Consider the following 21,863-nt stretch of genomic DNA (forward strand, 5'->3'; position numbering starts at 1 on the left):
AAGGGTTCAAAATGTGTGAGCCCCTGGAGCTCCTGTAGCTGGCTGCTGATATTATTAAGAGGAAAAAACAGTGTTTAATTCAGGGCTCCTTCAGTACTCTCTGCTTGGGGCACAGCAGAAAGGGAGCTGATTGAGGAGTTTGAGTCCCAAGCAGGATATTGGGTTAATCTCGTTCACTCTGGGCTGCTCTGCTGGGTTGTTCCACAGTGTCATGTTCTCTGGGCTCTGGGCAGTGGAATCTGTGAGCTGGGGATCCCTGAGCTGGCTCCAGTCACTGCCCAAAGCAACAAAGTGGTTTTTTGGCTGTGATTAACCCAAATTAGCCCAGAGGGTCCACCATGGTGTGACCTGGGCACCCAGTGCAGGCTCCAGCTCCTTCCTTTTCTCAACTTATGCTACAAGACTAAAAAAAAAACCCTTTGCAAGTGGCTCAGAGCATCCTGGGCACAACCCTAGGCTGGAAATCACAATGGGAACCAGTGGCCACGTCCTTGTTCGTCCCCCTGCGCTCCCCCCGTTGCTGTTCCTGATTCTGCCTGGGGCAACTTCCCTCTCCACAAGGTCTGGGCTTTCCCAGGATGGGGGGAGACGGGGGCTGGAGCCTCTGTCAGGCCTTGGGGGAACCCTACATGGCCTGGAGCCCCCTCACTGCTCATTTGGGTGTTTGTAACAACCCTCCTGTGCCTCCTCCCTGCACCTCAAGAGCTGCAGCTCAGTCCAACCACATCCCAGGCTGCTTTGGGGATGCACAGCCAGTTCCTTGGAGGAAAACCAACACCAAGCAGGATACGCCCGCTGTTGTGGGCAGGGATTTTGCTTGATCCAGTGCTCCTGGTGTGTCCACATCCTACATTTGCCCAGAGAAGCTGTGGCTGCCCCATCCCTGGAAGTGTCCAAGGCCAGGTTGGACAGGGCTTGGAGCAACCTGGGCTCGTGGAAGGTGTCCCTGCCCATGGCAGGGGGTGGCACTGGATGGGCTTTGAGGTCCCTTCCAACCCAAACCATTCCATAGTTCTGTGAGCCCCTGGCCCTCACTGCTCGATCCCCACAGCCTTTCCTCCAAGAGCTGCCTCATTTCATCCCCATCTGGCTCACGCTGCTGTCACAACGTGGGTGTAAAACCCTAAATCAGCTGTGGGGACTCAGCAGTTAATAAGAAAGATGAAAGGACGCCGTGGTGTGCACAGGGGGATGCACCAGGACAGGCACATCATCCTGAGCCACAGCCGGGTCTGCTTTGCTGCCGAGCAAAACATTTCCCGAAACTCCGGGCTGGGCCGTGTCCTCGGCGAGCGGCTCCCGCTGCCCCACCGGCCCCGGCAGGCCCCACTTCCTCAAATGCTCCGAGCCGAGCGCGGGGAGCCCCGGGCAGCGCGTCCTGGGCAGGCCGGGCCGGGCCCTCAGAGCCATCAGAGCCCTCAGAGCCCTCAGAGCCCTCAGAGCCCTCAGGACGGGCGGCCGGGAGGGGAGCGCGCCGGGCATCGCCCGAGCGGCGTCGGGGCAGCCGGGGCAGAGCTGTGCGGGGAAGCGGGGCAGGAAGGTACTTTTATGGGGTTGTTCTCGGCCGCTCTCGGAGGGAGGAGGAAGTTCGTTGGCAAATCAAGCCCTGCCGAGCTGTTGCTCTTCGTGGGGGCATCAACCCCCGGCGCAGGATCCCCACGGGACCACCGGAGCTGCGGCTCAGCCCATCTCCTAAGCAAGCCCACCTTGGAAAAAAAAGAGCCCTTCCTGGTCCAAAATGTCCCTCAAGCTGCCACGGAACTGGGATTTCAACCTGAAAATGGACGCTGCAAAAATAGGTACCGTCGGTGTTTCCTCGTGCCGGGGTCAGTGTGCAGGGGCCGGCAGGGGCTGTGGGGTGTCTGTGGCCAAGCCCGGCTGCCATTGCAGCCGCGGCCTTGGAGGGGGGACCCGGCCCTCAGCTGCTGCCTTCGAGACAGTGGATGGTTCGCAGGTGATTTGCAAACGATTTGCAAGAAGTGATTTGCAAAGTTGTCCCCGAGGGCCGTTGCGGGAGCAGGGCCGGGGCTGCGGCTCGGTGGGGGGGGGGGGGGAGACCCGGCAACGTGGGGCTGCTGCCCCTCCAAAATCCGGGCTCGGGGGGGTTTAAAGCACAGGGGCTCGTTCTGCTGGCCAAGCCTTGCAGGGGGAGCAGAGCAGGCCGAGGGGCAGCGGGACAGCACCGGCTGCAGGAAACAATCTCGCCCTGGCTCAGGGATCTGCGCCCACTCCGGCATCACTGCTTCCCTCTCACGGGGGCCAGGAGCCCTCTGGCTCCCACGGAACAGCCTCACCCTCTGACTCCCATGGCCACGGAACAGCCTCACCCTGGGATTTCCTGACCCACCTCCCACCTCTGCCCAGGCTTTGCAGGGCTCTCATCCACCATCTCCAGCATAGGAACCACTTGGGAACCCCTTTGGGAAGGAGTGTGGGATCCCTGTGTGGGCTCTGAGGCAGGGCCTGGTCTGGGGTCAAGCAGCCAGAGAGGGGGTTCGGGGTGAGGATGGGTTGGTCAGGGAAGGGGCGCAGGAGCCCAGCCTTGTGCACACACTGATGCCAAGGCCCTCCGTGCTCCTGGCACTGGTGCCAAACTCGGCCCAGGCACACACTGGATTTCTCCCTGTGCAGAGGTTTGACCCAGCTGGTCTCTGCCAGGCTCTGTCTCCTCCCCACTGAGACAGATTCCAAGGCTGACCTGCCTGGATTTTCCTGCAAGGTTATTTCAATTTCTGCCCACTTTTCTGGGAGTGGCCAAACCCTTCCCTTCACACAGAGCCCCAGATGAAGGGGCACAGCTCTGACTGGGCTGGAGACACCCAGTGATGGGCAGGATGAGACCTCAGGTGGCCCAGAAACTCAAGGAGGACAAAGAAATCCCCACACAGTTATCATCGAAGCATCCTGGACTCCTGCATTGCCCATTCCGAGGATAATTCATACCTTTTTGCCCAGAGGCTGTGGAGAAATGGGTAAAGTCAATCAGCAGCTCAGAAAAAAAGGCCAGGGGACACCGAGCCTGCAGGGGAGTGAAGGGTGGAGATGGGACGGAAGCTTGAACTTGTGTTGGTACCAGGAATTTCTTTTTTTCCAAGAAAATCTACTTGTGATGAAATTCCTGGTGCTTTTTGCAGCCTCTAGCTGCTGTGAGCTGCTGGATGAGGGTGTCTGTTTGTATCTCCAGGGGTGCTGTGACTTTACTTGTGGAAATGTAAAGTCATATTTGCAAACATTTGCAATAATTGCAAATGAGCTGTCACTGCTCTCACTGGCTCCTCCTGGCTGTCCCCTCCTCATCCCCAGCCCTGGCAGCGGCACAGGCAGCTTTTGGAAGCCCCAGGACAGGGCACCAGCTCCTTCCTTGTGCTGAGGAAACTGCAAAGCTCTTTATGTCAATTGGGATTTCACTGTGAAACCTCCTGTGGCCCTTTCACTGGTTTTTATTCCAAGTCCCCGCTATCCTTCCTGCAGGGCAGGAGCAACAGGAGGGCAAGGAGGGCTCTTGCCCAGGACAGGGTTTGGAGAAGGAGCCAAATGTTCATGTGGGCACCAGGGTGGCACCTTCTGCCATTCCTCCTGCAAGTGCCCTCTGACAGGGCTCCTCTTTCTGGGGGGTGGGCAGCAGGACAAGGACACCCTGCTGTGGCCAGTCCCAGGGCTGGAGGGAGAGTGAGGATGTTTTGGAGGAAATATTCAACCTTAGAGGTGGTTGCCACAGGAAACGCTTTGGGGGCACCACGTTTGCTCTTGGTGGCTCCTTCCTGCCCCGTGAGAGCGCAGAGAAGAGCAGAGCTGAGGGTGCAGGGCTTGGCAGGGCGAGGAGAGCCTGGGAAAAAGCTTTGTGCCCACCTCACCTAAAATGTTGAGCTGGGCATCACACCTGAGCTGGTTATCACAACTTAATTGGACATCACACCTGAGCTGGTTATCACAACTTAATTGGACATCACACCTGAGCTGGTTATCACAACTTAATTGGACATCACACCTGAGCTGGGCATCTCACCAGCCACAAAAGGCAGAGATGTATAAAAGTGGTGAGGAAGGAGCCCTAGCCTTGGTGGTTCTGGTTCTGTGAGTGCAGAGAAGTTTCCACTGGGCAGAAAAACCTCATTTTGTGCAAAGCCAAGGCCCAGAGCAGGGCCCTCCCCACGCCCCCGCTCCAGCCCTGAGGTGGGGCTGGGCAGTGACACTGCTGGGGAGGAGGTAAAAATAGCAAAACTGCTCTTCTGGCCCTAAACAAGCCCAAAGTTCGGGCAGAGCTGCCTCGTGCAGAGGGAAAATACAGCCCCATGTTCACACGGGGGCACATGGATGGGCACAAACACAGCTAAGCCAGGGATAAGGCCAGGCCTCCAGCTGTACCTTGATCCTGGAAGGGCTGATTCTAAGGAAAAGGGACCCCAGGGGACCCCTCTGAACCCACAGTCCTGATGGGCCTGGGAAAGGCTTCAAGGAGGGAGAAAATAAACCTGGTTTCCAGCAAGGATGGACAATTTAAGCTCCAGGCTGAGAGCAGGAGGGACCCCCAAGCAGCAGCACCCACTGGGTGCTTCCTTTCCATCTGCAGACCCTGATGGGCTTAGAGGGAGGTTGATACCTCCCATAAAAAGTAGAAAACCATTGCATTTTTCATAAAAATCCCAAAATTTCTCCTTCCAAGCCTTGTGCTACTCGAGTATCAGCACTGCTGGGCTGAGCTCTTTGGGGAAGGCTGGACACGGGGGTGGATGGAGCAAATCCCTGATTCCCACCCGTGTGAGTGAGTGTGAGTTAAGGACCCTCTGAGTTGAACAGGTTCACTTTGGAATAAGCCCCCACAGGAGGCAAGCAGGGCCCTGAGGATCGTTCCCCAAAAATCCTTCGTCCCCAGGAGTCGGCAGCAGCCACAGGACATGAAGGGATGTGATTTATGGAGGGGAGCGATGCTGCTCCTGAGCACTTTGCTGGGAATCACTAATATTTAGGAGATCTGAGTAATGCAGATGTTTTGGCAAGGAGCAGAGAAGGTGCCAGAGCTGGAGGAGCAATTTGGAAACCCCGCTAGGTTTTTCATCAGGGTAATCCCCAGTACCAGCATTTTTCTGGGGAGCTCACTGGCAGTTCCCTTTGGAAGGTCCCTGCTTCCAACCTCATCCTCTGCAGGACCACACTGAATGTGCAGCATCCTTGTGGCACTTTGAAGGCTGATTTTGGCATTCACAACCCTTTTTGGGATTTTTGGGGAAGTGATTTGCAATCCTGTGACAGGTTTGTAGTGGAGGGTGAGCTCAGGGTGCCTACCCAGGGTGAAGGGAAAACACAGGGGGTTTCTTGCTCTGGGGGATTTTGGAAGGGAAAGTGGGGACACACTTGAACTGCAGCACCCCCTGAAGCACCTGCCCTGCTCGGCCCTGGGGGCCAAGTGTTCTCAGGCTGGTGCTCCCTGGGGCTGTCTGTGCCATGTGCCATCTGCTCAGGTGTCCCCAACATCACAAGGCAATGACAGATATTTTGAATTTGCACTTTTTTCAGGTTCTCCTTTGCACTCAGGCCCAGGCCAGGATTCCTGATGCTCATATCTAATGCAGCTCTTGCAGTTCTCTGCTCCACTGGCCAACATGGGGAGAAGAGGGTGTCTGGGGGCAGAGATTTCTCCATCCCATAGTGTCACACCCCTTCCCCCACAGCTCTGACTGTGCCCAGATCTCCTCTGCCAGGAACCACCACGGGGCTCTGGGGCCCAAATCCTGCACAGTCCTCACCTGCAGGACCCAGCCAGGTGCCACCAGCCCCATTTTAGCAGGGGAGATGCAAAACCTCAGGAGATCACCACGGGCAGAGGCCAGGGAAGCCCAACTCCCCTGGAGTCAGGAAATGGCTTTTGCCCTGCCATAAATGCTGGCTCTGCCCAGCTGGGTTGGCACTGGGGGGCTGCAGTGCCTGGTCCAGAGGCAAAAATCCCTTCTGGAAATGATCCCTCCCAAGGCATTTGCTGTCACAGAGGCATTGAGAGGTGGCACAGGGTCCCTGGCACCAGTGGGGCTCATCTGTGCAAACAGGAGACAGGAACACTGCTCTGCCCAGTGGTAAATCCACACTGGCACTTTTGCCCTCCTTGGAGACTTTCCAGTCCCATAGTGTTGAGATCTTCCCCGCTGGGAACATCAGGTTCTCCCACAGCAACTTCCAGGCAGTTTTTCCCAGCCAGGCCGGGGTGGGTAGGAAAAAACACAAACTCCCATTTAAAAAACAAACAAACGAGCAAAAAAATCCACCAAAAAAAAGCTAATGATTTTCTTCTCACTTGCAAGACAATTACTCCCACGCAGGAAAAAGGAAGCACAGCCTGACAGATAGTGCAGCCACTTCCTCTGAGCACTCAGCCAGTTTGCTCGGTGGGGCCGCGGGGCCGAGAGCTGCTCTCCCTGCCGGCGGCTCGTCCCCGGTGTCCCCTGTGTCCCCCACTCCCCGGCACTCCCCAGCACGCCCCCTGTCCCATCCCAGCCCTCTGTGTCCCTGGCAGCCCGATCCAGGAGTGTGATGAGCGGGGACCCCCGCCCGGGCTCCCCCAGTGCCCTGGAGCGGCCCCTGAAGCTGGGCTGGCTCAAGAAGCAGCGCTCCATCGTCAAGAACTGGCAGCAGAGGTACTTCGTGCTCAAGGGCCAGCAGCTCTACTACTACAAGGATGAGGATGATGCCAAACCACAGGTAGGACGAGGCCACTGGGCTTTGCTGGTTCTCAAACTCCCCCCATGTTGGGAAATTCAGGCTGAGAGAATTGGGGTTGTTCAGCCTGGAGAAGAGAAGCTTCAGGGTGACCTAATGGTGGCCTTCCAGTGCCTGAAGGGAACCTGAAAGAAGGAGGGGGAAGGACTATTTACAAGGGTTTGAAGTGACAGGGCAAGGGGGAATGGCTTCAAACTGACAGAGACTAGATTTAGATTAGATATTAGGAAAAAAGTCTTCCCTGGGAGGGTGGGGAGGCCCTGGCACAGGTTGCCCAGAGAAGCTGTGGCTGCCCCATCCCTGGAAGTGTCCAAGGCCAGGTTGGATGGGGCTTGGAGCAACCTGGGCTAGTGGAAGGTGTCCCTGCCCATGGCAGGGGGTTGAATGAGATGAGCTTTAGGGACCCTTCCAACCCAGATCATCCCATGATTCTATGATATGGTTTGGGATGGATCTAGAGTTGGGTATTAAAGGAGTTTTCTGCCTCTGGGCAGTAAGAGAGATGAAGGATCCTGATCAGGAACTTCATCTATTCTCTGAAATTCTTTGGATGCCTGCAAGCCCTGTCGAGGCCTGGATGCCCCTGTGCCCAAGAATTGGGGTGCTGGGAAAAAACAAACCAGTCAGCAACTGCAAAGCTGTTATCTTTTCCCAGGACAGGAGAAGGGAGCTGAGAAGACCTCACTTCCACACTGGGTGCACAAGGGGATGGGAGCTTTGGGAGAGGTTTTAGCCCTGCTCTTGATGGGAAAGGCACCTGACAGGATGCTTGTAGGGAAAAACCACAGGACTTCCAGCATAGCCTGGGTGTGAGGATCGGCCCAGGCCAGAGCTCAGGGCAGGGCTGAGGGCTGGGCAGGGGCCAGCCCAGGGCAGCTGCTTCCGTGGGACCTCCTGCCATGGGAGAGGCAGCTGGAAGGGAAGGAGATTTCTGTTTCTCTGGCCTGTGGGCTTGTATCCCAGCCCAGCTCCATCCTCAGTGGTGCAGGTGCTGCCCTGGCCCACCCTGCATGGCCAGAAACCTCCAGTGCCTTTTCCTCTGAGGGACAGGGCTGCAAACCTGCTGAGCACTCGGATTCAGAGCAGTTCTGGTGCTTTTATGGGGTCCTCAGGAGAGCACAACAAGCACCTGCTCCGCTGCACACAACTGGAGTGTGATCATTCACTGTGGCAGGATTTGAATGTCTGCACCAGTGCCCAAAGTCTGCAGCCCCCTCTGGCAACACCATCCCACCCTTGGACCCCTGGGAGCACCATCCCACCCTCGGCCCCTCCGGGCTCTGACAACCCTCTATCCACCCCATATAAACCATTTCTCAGGGAATGCATCACAGTACACCTGCCTGGAAGGAATCAAGTGGTTTCCCAAATTTATATGGATAACTTTTTCGTTTTTCATTTGTTTTATCCACATTGTAACTTGCTCTTTGAGTATCTGCCACCTTTTCCTCGTTTGGAGAAATTCCAGGGAAAAGCAGTTTTCTGGAGGAAGTGTCACCAGGAGCAAAAGACAGAAAACATTCCTAAGGGGAAGGTGATCAGTGGATCCTCGGGGTGGAAGCACAGGGGGGATCCAGGTCCCATTTCTGGCTTTGCCCCATTTGAGGGTGATGGGGAGGAGGAGCCCCCTCCCCTGTAAATGGGATGTGGGAACAGAAAGTGCTGGGAGAAGCTGATGGCTCTTCATGGCACTTTTGGCAGCTCTGGCTGTGACCCTGTGGCACCACCCTGAGGTAGTTTGAGCCCCTTTGATCCCATCAGTGATACTGATGGATCCATCAAAGATTCTGATGGATCCATCAAAGGTTCTGATGGATGCAGCTGCAGTTCAGGCTCTTGGAGTCTGAAATCACTGAGAAACTTCATTTCTGGGGCACAACCTCATTTCCTGCCCTGGGAGGCCTCCAGGACTGACTCAGCCCAGCCCCTCCACCAGCCCTCACAGCCAGGGGAGAGAAGGTCCAACAGAATGGCTGATTTCCACTTTAATTTTTGATTTCCCATCCCTTTTCTTCTTTTCCTCTGCTCCTCTCCTGCCAGCTTTGGGTTGGTTTTTGGGTTTAAGTGATGCTGTGTTAAAGGAACAGTTTTCCTGCTCTGTCACAGCAGAAAGAGGATCCTCTGTGGTTTTGCCAAGTCCCTTCTCCTTTGTTCTCTCTCTTTCCACTCCCAACAGGGGCTAAAAAAGCATGAGAATGGAGAAAAAAAAAAAAGAGAGCAAAAGAAGCAGTCTTTTCATTCTGAGAATCACTTCATTGGAAAAACTGGCATTTAAGAAGTGGCCCTTATTGTTTGGAAAGCCATTCTAGTGTATATCTATCTATCTATCTATCTATCTATCTATCTATCTATCTATCTATCTATCTATCTATCTATCTATCAAATATATGAAATATAGCTCCTGTTTGAAAGCAGGAATTCTGCCCTCTGTGCTGACACACGTTTGTGTGGCCTTGCAGAGGTGGCACACAGGTATTTTCAGCTGCTGCTCTGCTCTGTCCTAGGGCTGCCTGTCCCTTCAGGGAAGCACCATCAAGGAGGTGGCCAGCAACCCAGAGGAAGGAGGGAAATTCATCTTCGAAATCATCCCAGGTGAGGAAGCCTCACTCCTCTTTGTTGCACACTTTTGGGCTGGACTGTTCACCCAAAATCATTTGGGCAAGTCTTTTTCCCCAGTCCTTTTGCTCCCACTTTTTTCCAAGGTCCCCACAGTGCTGTTTCCTGTGAAAATAAATATCTCAATATTCAGGGCTGGAGCAGGGCCCTGTGTCAGTGCCCATGTCCCATGGTGAGAAGGAGCCCTGCCAAGCTGCAAAGTGCAGCAGTTTCTGTTCCTTCTTGCAGACCTTCCTCAAGTGAAGTGTCAGAGCTCTGCTTCCTTCGCAGCCAGGGAGACGTTACCGGGGAAATCTGGAGCCAGAGGCATTTAGCAAAGAAAACAGCAAGAGTGTGTCTCCTCTCCTCCAATGCCCTCCATAAATGATGCATAAATGTTATTTTTTGCAGGGGTGGCTGGAGACCAGCCCCGGGCAGGGCAGGACCCCTGTGTGCTCATGGCCAGCTCCCAGAGTGAGATGGAGGAGTGGGTCAAATCCATCCGGCGTGTGCTGGGCTCGGCCTCAGGAGGTAAAGGGGGGCAGGGCAGCTCTGGGAGGGGTGATCTCCTGCTGTCCTGTGGTCTGAAGCACTTCTGGGCGAGGATTTCAAAGCTGGGCTCACAAATCTTTGGCACTGGAAAAGGGAGCTGTGTCACTTGTGATGCCCTCGAAACCTGGAGCAGACCCTGGTGCTGGGGCTGCTGCAAACACAGGCAGTGCTGAGGAAAAGGCAGCTGAGCGTGAATGAACATTTCTGGGCTGGTTTCATCTTCTTCTGCCGACTTCCTCATTGACTTACTGACCCTGAAAAAGTTGTTCTTGAAAACAACTCCCATTCAGGGATAAAAGCGTTGAAAAATCTTGCCTTTCACCAGCCAATTTCCTCACTTTGCTTTGCTTTTCTTCCAGCTTTTCTTGCTCACCCCAACCTTTCTGCCCCCATTTTCTCTCCAGCCTGCCTTGGTCACACACTCAGGCACCCTTCAGCCCCAGGTCTTCTCTTCCAGTCCTGAGATCCTCTTCCAGACCCCCAGCCATGCAGTTATTCCATTATAAAATTGCAGTCAGGGAATTATAAAGCATGGATGGATCATAAAGGATCACACTGTAAATTTGACACCACAGATGAAACCACAAAAGAAGCAGCAAAGGTCACTCCATCCACTTTTCCCATCAGGATGAACTATCCAGCCTTTTCCTATAAGGATTTTCTGCCTCTAAACTGAACCAGGCTGTGCCTCCCCCAGGGCAGCTCCACCCAGTGAACTGAGGATTGTGAGCCAGAAATTTTCAGGGCATTGCCCCAGCTGGCAATAATAACTCCACATCTGATCTCTACTTGAACTTAGGAGGCTGTTGGTTCCTTCCAGAGAGATGAAGTGACTTTATAAGACAGAAAATGTAATTTATAACAGCACAGACACCCCTGAGGACAGCAGAGAAGTCAGGGACTGCGGAGCTGCATTTTATGTGAATACCTGGGTTAACAGACCCCAAAACTCACACTTTAGGTTTTTGGCTTCAGTGTGAGCTGAGGCAACATGAGGTTTTAGAGCAACCCACTGTGCAGTGGAGGTTTTGGCAGCCCTGTGACCCAACTCACTGTGAGCTTGTTGCAAACCAAGAAGCAGAGAAGCTGCAGAGTGTGAAGAAACAGCAAAAGCATCTCCAAAATCTTGGAGGGTTTTGCAGGGCTGGTTGTCACCCTCTAACATTGGGGTGGTGTCCCCAGATTAACAAATCTACCAGCCTGCAGTCAAATAACCAAATCATTATCAGCTACCAAAGCAGAGAGGAAAAAAAAAAAGAAGATATTTGCTTTTCCTGTGCACAGTGTCAGGTTTATATTCTTTATTTAAAAGTGTAAGCGAGTGATAAGTGAAAAACCCCCATGACCAGGCAAGTGCTGACAGGCCTTGTGGTTCCAGATGAGGGTGTTTACCTGCTTTTTCCTGGGCTGGAGGATGCACAGGAATTAGTTCAGCCTTCAGAGCACAAAGTGAACACATCAAGGCACTGCTGGGGCACAGATATGATAGAGGACCAGAGGACCATGTGCCATTAATATCCCAGAGCCACTTGGAGTTGGGATCTGTCTGCTCATGGCCCAGGCTCCGAGGAGGAAGAGCTGGGTTGAAGGCTGCTGCTTTCCCACCACCCAGTGCTCCCTTTGCTGGGAGTTCAGGAGGAAAAAGCCATTTCTCCAAAGGAAAGGTACCACCCTCTGTGGAACTTTGCTATTCCTTTGCACAGGGGAGTTTCTGGAGGGGAAGAGAGAAAAAGAGCAACTAGATCAGTGAGAATTCCAGCTCCAAATCCCTTCAAGGATCCGTTCTTATTTCTGTGCTTTTTATACCTTGCCTTCCCTCCCTGTGCCTTGCTCCTGTCTCCTTCTGTATCAGGACCCTGCTTCTAGGCAGGCAAAACCCAAGGCTCACTGCCTGGCTTTAATTGTTTCAAGAACTGTGAATTATTCGGAGGAGGAACAAGGTTTTGTTTCGCTGTCGTTTCTTTGGGAAAAAAGTTCTGCTTTCTGTGGAACTTTGTCTCAGCAAAGACTCTTCCAGAAACTTTCCTGGGTTTGAGTGTAGGTTTAAAAAGTTTGCAGGCACTTGGTGTGTCCTGTGCTGTCAGAGCAGCAGGTGCTGCTGGAGCACTTGCAGGGAGCCCCTTGGGTGGGTGCTGAGCCTTTAAGCTGAGCTTTGGGGCTCCTCTGACCGTGTGTCCTCTCGCCAGCGGTGTTTGGGCAGCGCCTGGCAGAGACCATGGCTTACGAGCAGAAGTTTGGGCAGCCCCAGGTGCCCATCCTGGTGCAGAAATGTGCCGAGTTCATCCGGGAGCACGGGCTGAGCGAGGAGGGGATTTTCCGCCTGCCCGGCCAGGACAACCTGGTCAAACAGCTCCGGGACGCCTTCGACGCCGGGGAGAGGCCGTCCTTCGACAGGTAACGCTGCCTTCCCCCTCTCCCGCTCCCAAATCCCGGGAAAAAGCAGCCAGTCTGACCCCCCTGCATGCCCTGCAGGAACCTGGACCCTCCAGAAGGGCTTGACCAGGAGGCAGGATTCAGCAGAAACCACGAAGGGAGGCACAGGCAGAGTCAGGGGCTGCTGAGATGAGATTCATGGAAATAAAGGAAAGCATTTACAGAATCACAGGATGTGCTGAGCTGGAAGGGACCCACAAGGATCATGGAGTCCAGTCCTTCGCCCTGCACAGGGCAGCAATTAGGATTTGCAGGAGCAGCCAAGGAAGGAGCAAAGGGAAGAGCCTGCACTGCCCATCAGCTGAGGGTTTAGAGAAACCAGAGCAAGGAGAGGATCCCAGATGAGTTCAGAGAACACCCTGATGCACAGCAGAAGTTATTCCTCTCCCTGCCAGCCCACAGCCATGATATTTTCCTCCTGCTGCTTTTCCCTACAACACCACACAGAGATGTGAGAGATTTTTGCTGCTGCAAGGCAGGTCAGGCCCCTGACCCTCTTCCTCTGCAGGACCGAGAGGAAATGGAGAATTCCCTGAATCTGGGAGAGCTGCCTGTCCCTGCTCATGGGTCTTGGAGAGGTTTTGGAGAGAGACATTTGCAACTGCTACCTCTGCTATGGCCTGTGCAAAGTGAGAGGAGGAGGGTAAAGCCCTGGTGCTTCCTTTCCCACAGGGATCCCAAAGGGATGCAGCTGCTCCTCAGGTGCCTCCCTGTCTCCAAGGGAGTTTCCCACCTACCCCACCTGAACCCCTCGGGTTTGGCCTCAATTCCATAAGGAATTCCATCCCTCAGTTCCCACTCTGTCCTGTTCACCTGTGCTGGGGTTTCACCTGGCAGTTTGTGCTGGTGAAATCCATGATTCCGGACCTGGAATAATGGAAAAGTGGGTCCTGCCTTTGCATGGCACCAAAAGCGAGGGTTTGGGCTCAATTCCTGCCTTGTCCTGCCCACCAGACCCGAGACAAGGAGTGCCCAGGCTGCTGCTGTGTGTGAGGGTGACACTGGCCATGGGGATGCCCCACTGGGGCAGAATTTGGGAGCTGCTCCCTGTGGCAACACCCGAGCTCTGAGAGCTGCCAGCAAGACCTGGGATGTTGGTGGGAGGGGAGCCCCAAACCCAGGAGCTTCCCTGGATTTTTGTGCAAAACACCTTGTTTAAGTGGTGTGCAGGGGCCTCCTCTGTCTGTTCACTTGTCCCTACCATAAAACTTTTCCTGCTTTAATCCAGTTTTCTTAGGAGAAATCCCAGCACCTTGATCTAAATCCCCCCTGCAAGTCAAAGCTGGGGAGGGAAAACATCCCACCAGTGGCTTTGCAGCTGAACGTTTCTCACTTCCTGGGCACTCAGCCTGTTCCTGTTGGAACCTGTGGGAAGGTGAAGCCTTTTTCCAATTTTTGCAGAACTTTTGCAGCAGGGCCTGGCCAGGGAGCTCAGCCCTTTCCCAGCACCTTGTGATGTCCCCCCTGTCCCACAGGGCTGGGAATGACATCCCAGGGTGGTCCCAGGAGGACTGCAATACTCTGGCACCTCAACTAAAACATTTTCCCGGTGAGGAGGAAAGCAAATAACAGAGTTTAGAGTGACCTGAGTGCAGCAAGGGGTTGGCTCAGCCTTCTGTGCCGCCTGTTTGGGTTTTCACGGGCACACTCACCCTGGACTGAGTGGGGAGTGTTGGAAAACTGTTGTTGCAGTCCAGGCACCTGGGATGACTAAATCGTGTGTATTGGTAGGCCCTACAAAAATATAGCTCTGAAAAAATCCCTTCATGTTTATGTGCATTTGTTAAAAATAATGGTGTTTTAGACCCCAAACCAATCCTAAAAATAACTGACCTGGGGGATTTTTGCTCGAAATTTAGGACAGTTTAGTGACTTCAAGGTGGGTCAGATTAGAGGCTTCTGATCTTGACAGTGTCCTTTTGACATAATGTCAACTCCAGGGGCTGCAAAGCTGCAAACATCTGTCCCAGCAGAACAGCCCCAGTAACTGCTGCTGGTCTGAGACAGGATCTGAAGCCCCACAGTGGGGACTGTGGCCAAACATGGAGTGCCAGGATGGGCACACAAACCCTCCAGAGCCCAGTGTGGGCTGGGATGGCTTTAATTGAAGGAGTGGGAAGGTGGGACAAGGGTTTTGCTTACTTTTTCTTGGTTTTTTTATCATTTGACTGCAACAACAAGAGCCAGTGTAGAACTGCAGATATTCAGCTCCCATTCATTAAATAACGTGGCTTCAGAGCTGTCCAGTGGGTGAAGAAAAGTGATTTTAGGTTTAGAGTGTGAAGGGGAGAGATGGAGACAGCAGTATCTGACCAGGAGAAGAGCCTGTGTCATGCCAGGGGCAGCTGCTGCTGCCTTGGCTCCTGCTTTGCCCAAAATTGTGATGGAGCAGCCAAGGAAAGGGACTGTGTGCCAGGGCCCAGGGGCAGGGAAAGGCAGCTGGGAGAGCTGAGGCAGTGACTGTGCCTGCTCAGAACTCGGTCTTGGGAGAGAACAGGAGCCCTTTTACTGAATTTCTGGCTATCCCAGCTCAGACACTGGGACCTATCAGACCCATGGTAGTGAAAACCTCCACCAAGCCTTTACTCTCCTGCCAGCTGGGGCCATTCCCTGGCTTGGGGTGCCCTCCCCATTTCCATCTCCCTGTGTCCACATCTGTGCACGGAGCTCAAATGGAGCCACGGGCAGGGTTTGCTCCCCTGCTGGGACCTTCTGGGGCCGAGTGTCACCTGAGGGACCCTTTGCACCTTGCAGGGACACGGATGTTCACACTGTGGCCTCCCTGTTCAAGCTGTACCTGCGGGAGCTGCCGGAGCCCGTCGTGCCCTGGGCGCAGTACGAGGATTTCCTGCTCTGTGGGCAGGCACTGGACGCTGATGAGACAAAGGTACAGATGTTTCTGTTTTGCTCCTTCTGGCCTCAAAACCAGCTGTGTTTCATACCCAGGGCTTTGTGCTCCCTACGGAACTTCTCCATGTCCATGCTTGGTCTGATGGAGAAATGTGACTTCCAAGGAGAGCAAATGACAAGAGAACCATAATATCATGGAGTTATTAAGATTGGAAAAGACTTGTAATATCATCAAGTCCAACCATCAACCAGCACCACCACGTTCACCACTAAACCACGTCCTCACGTGCCATCCATGTGTTTTTTGAACACTCCCAGGGATGGGGACTGGAAATCACCAGGAGGCAGGAGCATAACAAGGGTGGATGGAGTGACCAAGAGCTGTTCTTGAGTCCATGTATATCTGTGAATCTTTCTAGAGCTGTTTCTTTACTTGCCTTTAGGGCCATCAGGAGCTCCTGAAGCAACTGTCCCTCCTTCCCCGAGACAACTACAACCTCCTCAGCTACATCTGCAGGTCAGTGCTGTGCACAAGGTGTGGACAGCTCAGATTTGGTCTTGGGGAGCAGAATTGTCACCCCAAAGGCCAAAGCTGCCTCCTCCAGGCAGAGTGTTCTAAAGCCATGGTTTGGTTCCCATTGAGTCACCAGATCCTGACTTCTGCAGAGGGAGAGTTTCAGGCACAGGAATAAACACCTCAACAGTGTTTGAGCATAAATCACTATCCTAAAACTCACTTAAAAATCCCTGAGAATTAAAATCAGGTGCAGTTTTCCTGGACAAAACCTGGTGCACCAAAACCTCTGGGTTTCACCCACCCTGGGTGGGTTTATTCTGAGGTTTATTGGGGGTTTCCCTTCCTTTTTGGTTTGTTTTGGAGGTGAGCAGCTCATCACATGGTGAGTTTTATTCTGATACCAGTAAGACCCAGCTCCAGTTCGCTGTTCTAAGGTGAACTGTTTCTGTCCTTGTGACAGAGAGGAAGAGCTGAAGGATCAGATAAAATCAGGATTTATACCAATGGGTGTGTAAGGCTTTTTGCAACCTTCCTCCTCTGATGGGAAATATTTACCCCTGAATTCTGGCAGGTTTCTACACGAAATACAGTTGAACTCCAGTGTCAACAAGATGAGTGTGGATAACCTGGCAACAGTGATCGGAGTGAACCTCATCAGACCCAAGATAGAGGATCCTGCAACTATTATGAGAGGTAAGAGGGACTCCTGGGATAATTGGTGTAGGAGCACCTGGCATGCTGGAATACTCAGGTGCATCAACAATCTTGAAACTGCAATTTTTCTATGGATGGACCAATGGATATCAGCCAGAAACTGGCCTGGGCCTGTGCAGAGCAGAGTAAAGCCATGTGTAAGTGGCTGTAAAGGTGGTGATGGTGACAAAAACGTGTTTGGAGTTGCACTGTTTGTTCTGTCCAGAGAGCTCAAACAATTCAGGAATTTGGTGAGGTCATTTCTGTTGCTTAGAGCAGGAAGGTGTCAAATTCTTCTAAGAGAAACAAAGGAAACACAGAGAAATTAGTTTTTAGCTGAGCCAAACTGTAACCCCGTGGGCAGGGACAGATGTAACAGAGCTGATAAAAGAAGTTATAAGGCCAAAGGCTACTTTATTCTACAGACTTCACATGCAAATTATCCAGATATTCATACACCCCAAACCTGGGCTTGGCTGTTGAGCCAAAGGGCTGGTTTGTTGTGGCCTGGTTGTGGCCTGGTGCAGCTGAGCAGACTCACAGCGTGGTTGCTCCATATCCTACTCCTGCTATTACTATATATATAAAAATAATGTCTAAATATTAATATTTATAATTACACAATAATATATTATAAATATGGTATATTTATAAGTATACCAATAAATATATTAATAGGGTGATATAGAATAAAAGGCAATATAAAAATCCCTCCCTTTATTTGTCTTTATGATCCTGCTCCTTGTCTTCACCTGCAGCTCCATTTTAGACACCGAAAGCCCAACCAGAACATCCCAGTGTGGGTGAAGGAATCCCTTTGTGTTGGGTTTGTCCCTGACAATCTCTCATCCCTCCAGGCACTCCCCGGGTGCAGAAGGTGATGACTGTGATGATCAGTGACCACGAAAACCTCTTCCCCCTGTCCAAGGATGTACCACTCTCCCCACCTGCCCCAAAAAATGACAAGAAAGCCCCTGTCCCTCGCAGCTCCGTGGGCTGGGGGGCTGCAGAGGACCCTGCCGTGCCCAGGGCCGTGATCCAGAGGCGAATGGTAAGGACAGATCCCCAGGGAAACAGTCCCACCCACCTTTATTGAACGTGTGATTAGTTATTATGGGCTCTGACAGGTCGGTGAGCCACTAAAAGCACTTGCTGTTAAAAGGGGGAAGAGCTGTATCTGTCAGCTCTGGAATATTTACATCAGGAAAATGATGTAGGTAAACTTTCCACTTTCCTGTGGAAAATCTACTATTCTGAGAAAAATGAAAATTCCCAGTGCTTTTCATCTAAACAGCTGAACAGGAGAAACCTTTTCAGTTCAGGCTGGTGAAGGCAAAGCACTGAGGATTAAAGGCTTTTCTCAGAAGAAATCTCTGCAAAAAGTTCTTTTTAATGGGAAAAAGGGTCCAGTCTAAAATAATTTTAATGGAAAACTGTGGCTGTGTTCAAATGTGCCTTTTGGAAATCTTGCAGTGCCGGCAGTGGCTACAACCTGTCTGCTGCCAGGGCAGGGCCAGCCTCTCCTAATGCCATGCTCTGCTTTCCAGAGGGATGGCCCGAATTCCGGCGATGCCCCTGGACCAGCTGCGAGCTCAAGTGCCCCCAGGGAAGATAAGGAGCCCAAAGATACCCTGGGAATGTGGAAAATGCAGCCAAGGAAAAGAACTCAGACTTTACCTAACAGGAAGTCCTTCCTGGCAGCGGCCCCTCCGGGGGACAAAGGCAGCCCGGAGAAAAGGGATGTCTTTGCCAGTGACTTTTGGAAGAGCTCCCCCGGGAGCAGCTCCCGCTCCGTGGTCCCCGATGGACACAAGAGAACGTTGTCTCATGATCTTTTTAAGCTGCTCGACCTCCACCGGGCTGCGACCTGCGACAGCATTCCCCCCTCCCCGCCGGAGAGCGGGGACGGCAGCGGCTCCAGCCCCAGCCCCTGCGGCAGCATCTCCGACAGGGAATTCCTGCCCTGCCCCAGCCCCAGCCACGAGCCAAAGGAACCAGCCAGTCCCGCCGCTGAGGTGCCCAAGCCTGATCAGGAGAGCAGGGAGTTCCTGCAACACATGGTCCTTAGGCTGGAAAAAGAGATGGAAGCACAGAAGAATGACTACGAGGAACAAATCAAGAGGTAACTCCCTGCAGGAAGCTGCTTTCTGGGGAGCAGGAAATCTGCAGCTCGGGTGGTGACAGCAAATATTGCCCAGATTTATGTACCAATAATATTATACAGTATGCAAGAGTAATGATTAATGCTAAAATACAGTATTTAGTAGGCTCTCTAAAAATCAATGTACTGTGTGTACTGTAGTGTCATGACATAGTTGCTAATGTTAAATCACCACAATATTAATACTTTATGTTTCTTATCACATCATTGTATGGCACTGCAATGCTCCTGCCATAATCAAACTGCCATAATTCCTGTTATTACCTTAATCTTTACCATCATGCTCTCCAAAGTTCAGTAGTAGCATTATGACACTGTTAGTTGTAACCATCATATAGTGATTATATTATCACTGTTATCACAGGATCAATACACATATTGACTTATTGCATCATTTTATGTGGCCATTGAGGGAATCAGGGCAGGACCTTTGGCTTGTTTTATTCCTTAATGACACAGAGGTCGGACTCCTTAAGAGCCAAATGATGGTTTTCCAGCACTTTTCTGATCCAATCCTTTCATGCTCCGTTTTTCTTTGCAGTCTCCAGAAGGAAAACTACGAAGTCTGGGCCAAAGTGGTGAGGCTGAACCAGGACATTGAGAAGGAGAAGAAGAAGTCTGAGGAACTGGAGCTGAAGTTGATGAACGTGGAGCGCTCGCGGGAGGAAGTGGAGAAGAAAAACAAAAAGCTTGAGGAGGAGATAAAAAAATTTAGTAAACCCACAGGGAAAACTGATGCCAAAACCAACTAGGAGGAGACAGCCAGCTTTGCACAGGCACAAAATGCAGCTGCACAAATCCACAGGAATTTCCAAGCAGGTTCAGAGCCAGGGACTTGTATTGTCCAGTGTCTTGCTACCGACCACGGGCCCATTTGGAGGGAGGAGTCCAGAGTTTAGAGGCTGGTTAATGCTCTGAAAATGGAACTTTCAAAAATATCCTTTAGCTTTTTCTGGTGTGTTTATCTCAACTCCTCTTTCAGCTGCTCAAGTTACCTGGAGAACAGGCCAATACTTCCTGCTGCTCAGTCAGAATGCCTTGCACGTGGGAGTTTGGGTGAGGGACACGTTTTGCCTTTACGGAAAGAAATCCCTCCTCCAGCCCCCTGGTGCCTTGCTGGGGATCCCCACCGTGCAAAACATCCATGAATCCTGGATCCAGGGAAACAGAGGAGCCCCAGGGTCCAGGATGGCGCAGCCCATTGCCTGGTGGGCTGCAGATGCTTCAGCACCTCAGCTGAGGTGTTCATGTTGATCCCACAGCTGGTTATTGCTCTTATAGAGCAGGACAAGCCCAAAGAGCTCCTCAGGTCAATCGGAGATCTCCTGCAGAATCACCTGCTGTGATCATCAACACCGAGGCTCCAGCTGGAAAATCCCAGTATCACAGAAACCTCTTCAGTTCAGAGGCTGTTCAGGTATTTGAAGTTGCTGTTCCCACGTGCACAGAAATCCAGCAGAGCTGACAAAGCTTTGGAGAGCACTTTCACACACCCCTACTCGGAGATCTTTGTGCAGAGGGAGTCCATCAGCAACTTTCCCAGCACAGAAAATGGGGCTGCTACAATTTCCCTGATGGGCAGTTTTCAAGGAATGACAGATCTGGATTTATTTACTGCCCCTGCTTTGGTTTCTCATTGTTTCTATAGCACAGAATAGGATTTCCTCAGCCAGCTGGTGAAGACCTGGGTTTGCACCCCAACCATGATGTTGGGACTCTCCCCAGCACCTACTGCCACCACCATAAAGATAAACTGGACCCAAAAATCCCATTGTGACTATTTATGACCTTGTCTGCTTCTTCCCACCCCTGCCAGCAAGTCGTGGTTCCAGCAGTACCACGGTGTTGCCAAAGCTTTTTGGGGGAGGAAAGAAAAATAGCAGGACCTAAGAAAACCTTTCACTCCCCATTTATGTTGAGAAGGGGGAAGAGCAACACCCAGGCTCAGCTCAGCACAGAGCCTTCGTGGGGATGGAAAGGAGAAAACCATGGAGACTTGCAGGAGTTTTCAAGCAGGACCAACCACGTGTGTCTGTGCCAGGCACAGGGAGGTGAATCCCAAAATACTGGATTCATGCTACTGAGGCCTTGGCTTTGATGAGGCAAAATTATGTTCAAGACAGGCTGCAGAGCTGTCTGACAGAGCCTGGGGAGGAAAAAGAACTGTTGAGAGGAAGGGACACAGAGGAAACTGTGTGAAACAAAGGGAGATGGGAGTGGGAAAACATTGTTGGAGAATAAAAGTCAATATTGGGTATAAAGCACTTGCTTCTCTCAGCCTTGCTGGGGGTGGGGTGGTCTTGTTTAGCCCTAAGACTGAGCCCATACTCAGTCTCAGACTTAGATTCAGTTTGGTGCATTGAACCCACCTTTGCTCAGCTGTGGGTATAAAGCACTGGTGAAGGAGAGGTTTGTGAAAGTCGAGCTGCATTTAAAAATCCAACCCATAAATAACTCATTGGACCTATAGATGCTGATTCTGGGTGTCCTTCCTTTCCATGGGATCCCCAGAGACTACACAGCTCCTCACTGCCCTGCCTACAAACCTTCACACCATGGAATTGAACCTTCTGGAGGCCTGTGTGGGCAAAATGTACAAAATCCCAGTGCCTTCCCAAGGATCCACGGCCAAGGTCCTCTGCTCTTCCCAGGGATCAAATCTGAGTTCCAGAGGTTTCCAACTTGAGTATAAGGTTTCAAATCTGATTAAAATTTTTCAAATCTAGTGATGTGAAATCTCAGTGAGGATCTCAGTAGCCCCCAGCATTGGACCAGCAGGCCTGGGTGTGCTGGTGCAGAGCTCCACAGCTTTTCAGAGGGATGGGCATCATGGAGAAGGGCCCCAAGGAGGGCAGGGTAGTCTCCACCAGGCTTAGCCACCTTCCCTCCCCTTCCCCACCCAACCCTCCCCTTCCCCACCACCTGCATATATCCCACACTCCACAGCATCCTGAGTTGCCTCCTAAAGTCTCTTTCCTCCTCCACTGGTGCTGCAAGTCAAAGTCCCCCCATGGGACCCACAACCTCCTGACACTCAAATCAAGGGGTTTCCAAAGTGTCTGCCACCATTTCAGAGCACCTGCTCCCCTTCACTAGTCTTTTCTGTGATTTCAGATGACCTTGACAGAGCTGCTTCAGTGTTTAATTTAATTTTTTACCTTTGCAAGAGACTCATCACGAATCTGAGCATGAGGCTCAGGAGTCACTAGGGAGAAACTTCTCCCTTGAATGTAGGAGAAACTCTATGAACATCTGGGCTGGAAATGCCACACGCTCCTTTCTGCAGAGATCAAAAGTGTGAAGAGGCAAATAATTCCTTCACAGCAGATTGTAATGACGTGCAAAGGCTTGGCT

The 21,863-nt window shown here is 52.2% G+C and overlaps 1 protein-coding gene across 2 annotated transcripts; it reads left to right on the plus strand.

The window, feature by feature from the left end:
• Nucleotides 1-1,411: 1,411 nt before the first annotated feature.
• ARHGAP25 (Rho GTPase activating protein 25) lies at nucleotides 1,412-20,773 on the plus strand. Of its 2 annotated transcripts, none has more exons than XM_027736630.2 (11): nucleotides 1,412-1,954; nucleotides 6,506-6,690; nucleotides 9,213-9,300; nucleotides 9,715-9,834; nucleotides 12,042-12,249; nucleotides 15,043-15,175; nucleotides 15,582-15,655; nucleotides 16,227-16,348; nucleotides 17,206-17,399; nucleotides 17,896-18,470; nucleotides 19,051-20,773. In XM_027736630.2, the coding sequence occupies exons 1-11, from the start codon at nucleotides 1,549-1,551 to the stop codon at nucleotides 19,259-19,261; spliced, it is 2,316 nt and encodes a 771-aa protein (XP_027592431.2). In that variant the 5' UTR covers nucleotides 1,412-1,548; the 3' UTR covers nucleotides 19,262-20,773. The 2 variants fall into 2 exon arrangements, with proteins under 2 accessions (XP_027592431.2, XP_027592432.1); XM_027736631.2 differs by having other exon boundaries at nucleotides 1,652-1,799.
• The last annotated feature ends 1,090 nt before the right edge of the window (nucleotides 20,774-21,863 follow it).

Source organism: Pipra filicauda, unplaced genomic scaffold, assembly GCF_003945595.2.
Source record: "Pipra filicauda isolate LSUMZ 115617 unplaced genomic scaffold, ASM394559v2 scaffold364_size791107_pilon, whole genome shotgun sequence".
NCBI classification, from domain to species: Eukaryota; Metazoa; Chordata; class Aves; order Passeriformes; family Pipridae; genus Pipra; species Pipra filicauda.

What these genes read in the sequence shown, in the direction of transcription:
- ARHGAP25 (XM_027736630.2), top strand. Translation starts at nt 1,549, where the DNA reads ATGGGGTTGTTCTCGGCCGCTCTCGGAGGGAGGAGGAAGTTCGTTGGC. An exon ending in AGACAGTGGATGGTTCGCAG is followed by an intron (nt 1,955 to 6,505) that starts GTGATTTGCAAA and finishes TGTCCCTGGCAG; the next exon opens with CCCGATCCAGGAGTGTGATG. An exon ending in TACGAGGAACAAATCAAGAG is followed by an intron (nt 18,471 to 19,050) that starts GTAACTCCCTGC and finishes TTTTCTTTGCAG; the next exon opens with TCTCCAGAAGGAAAACTACG.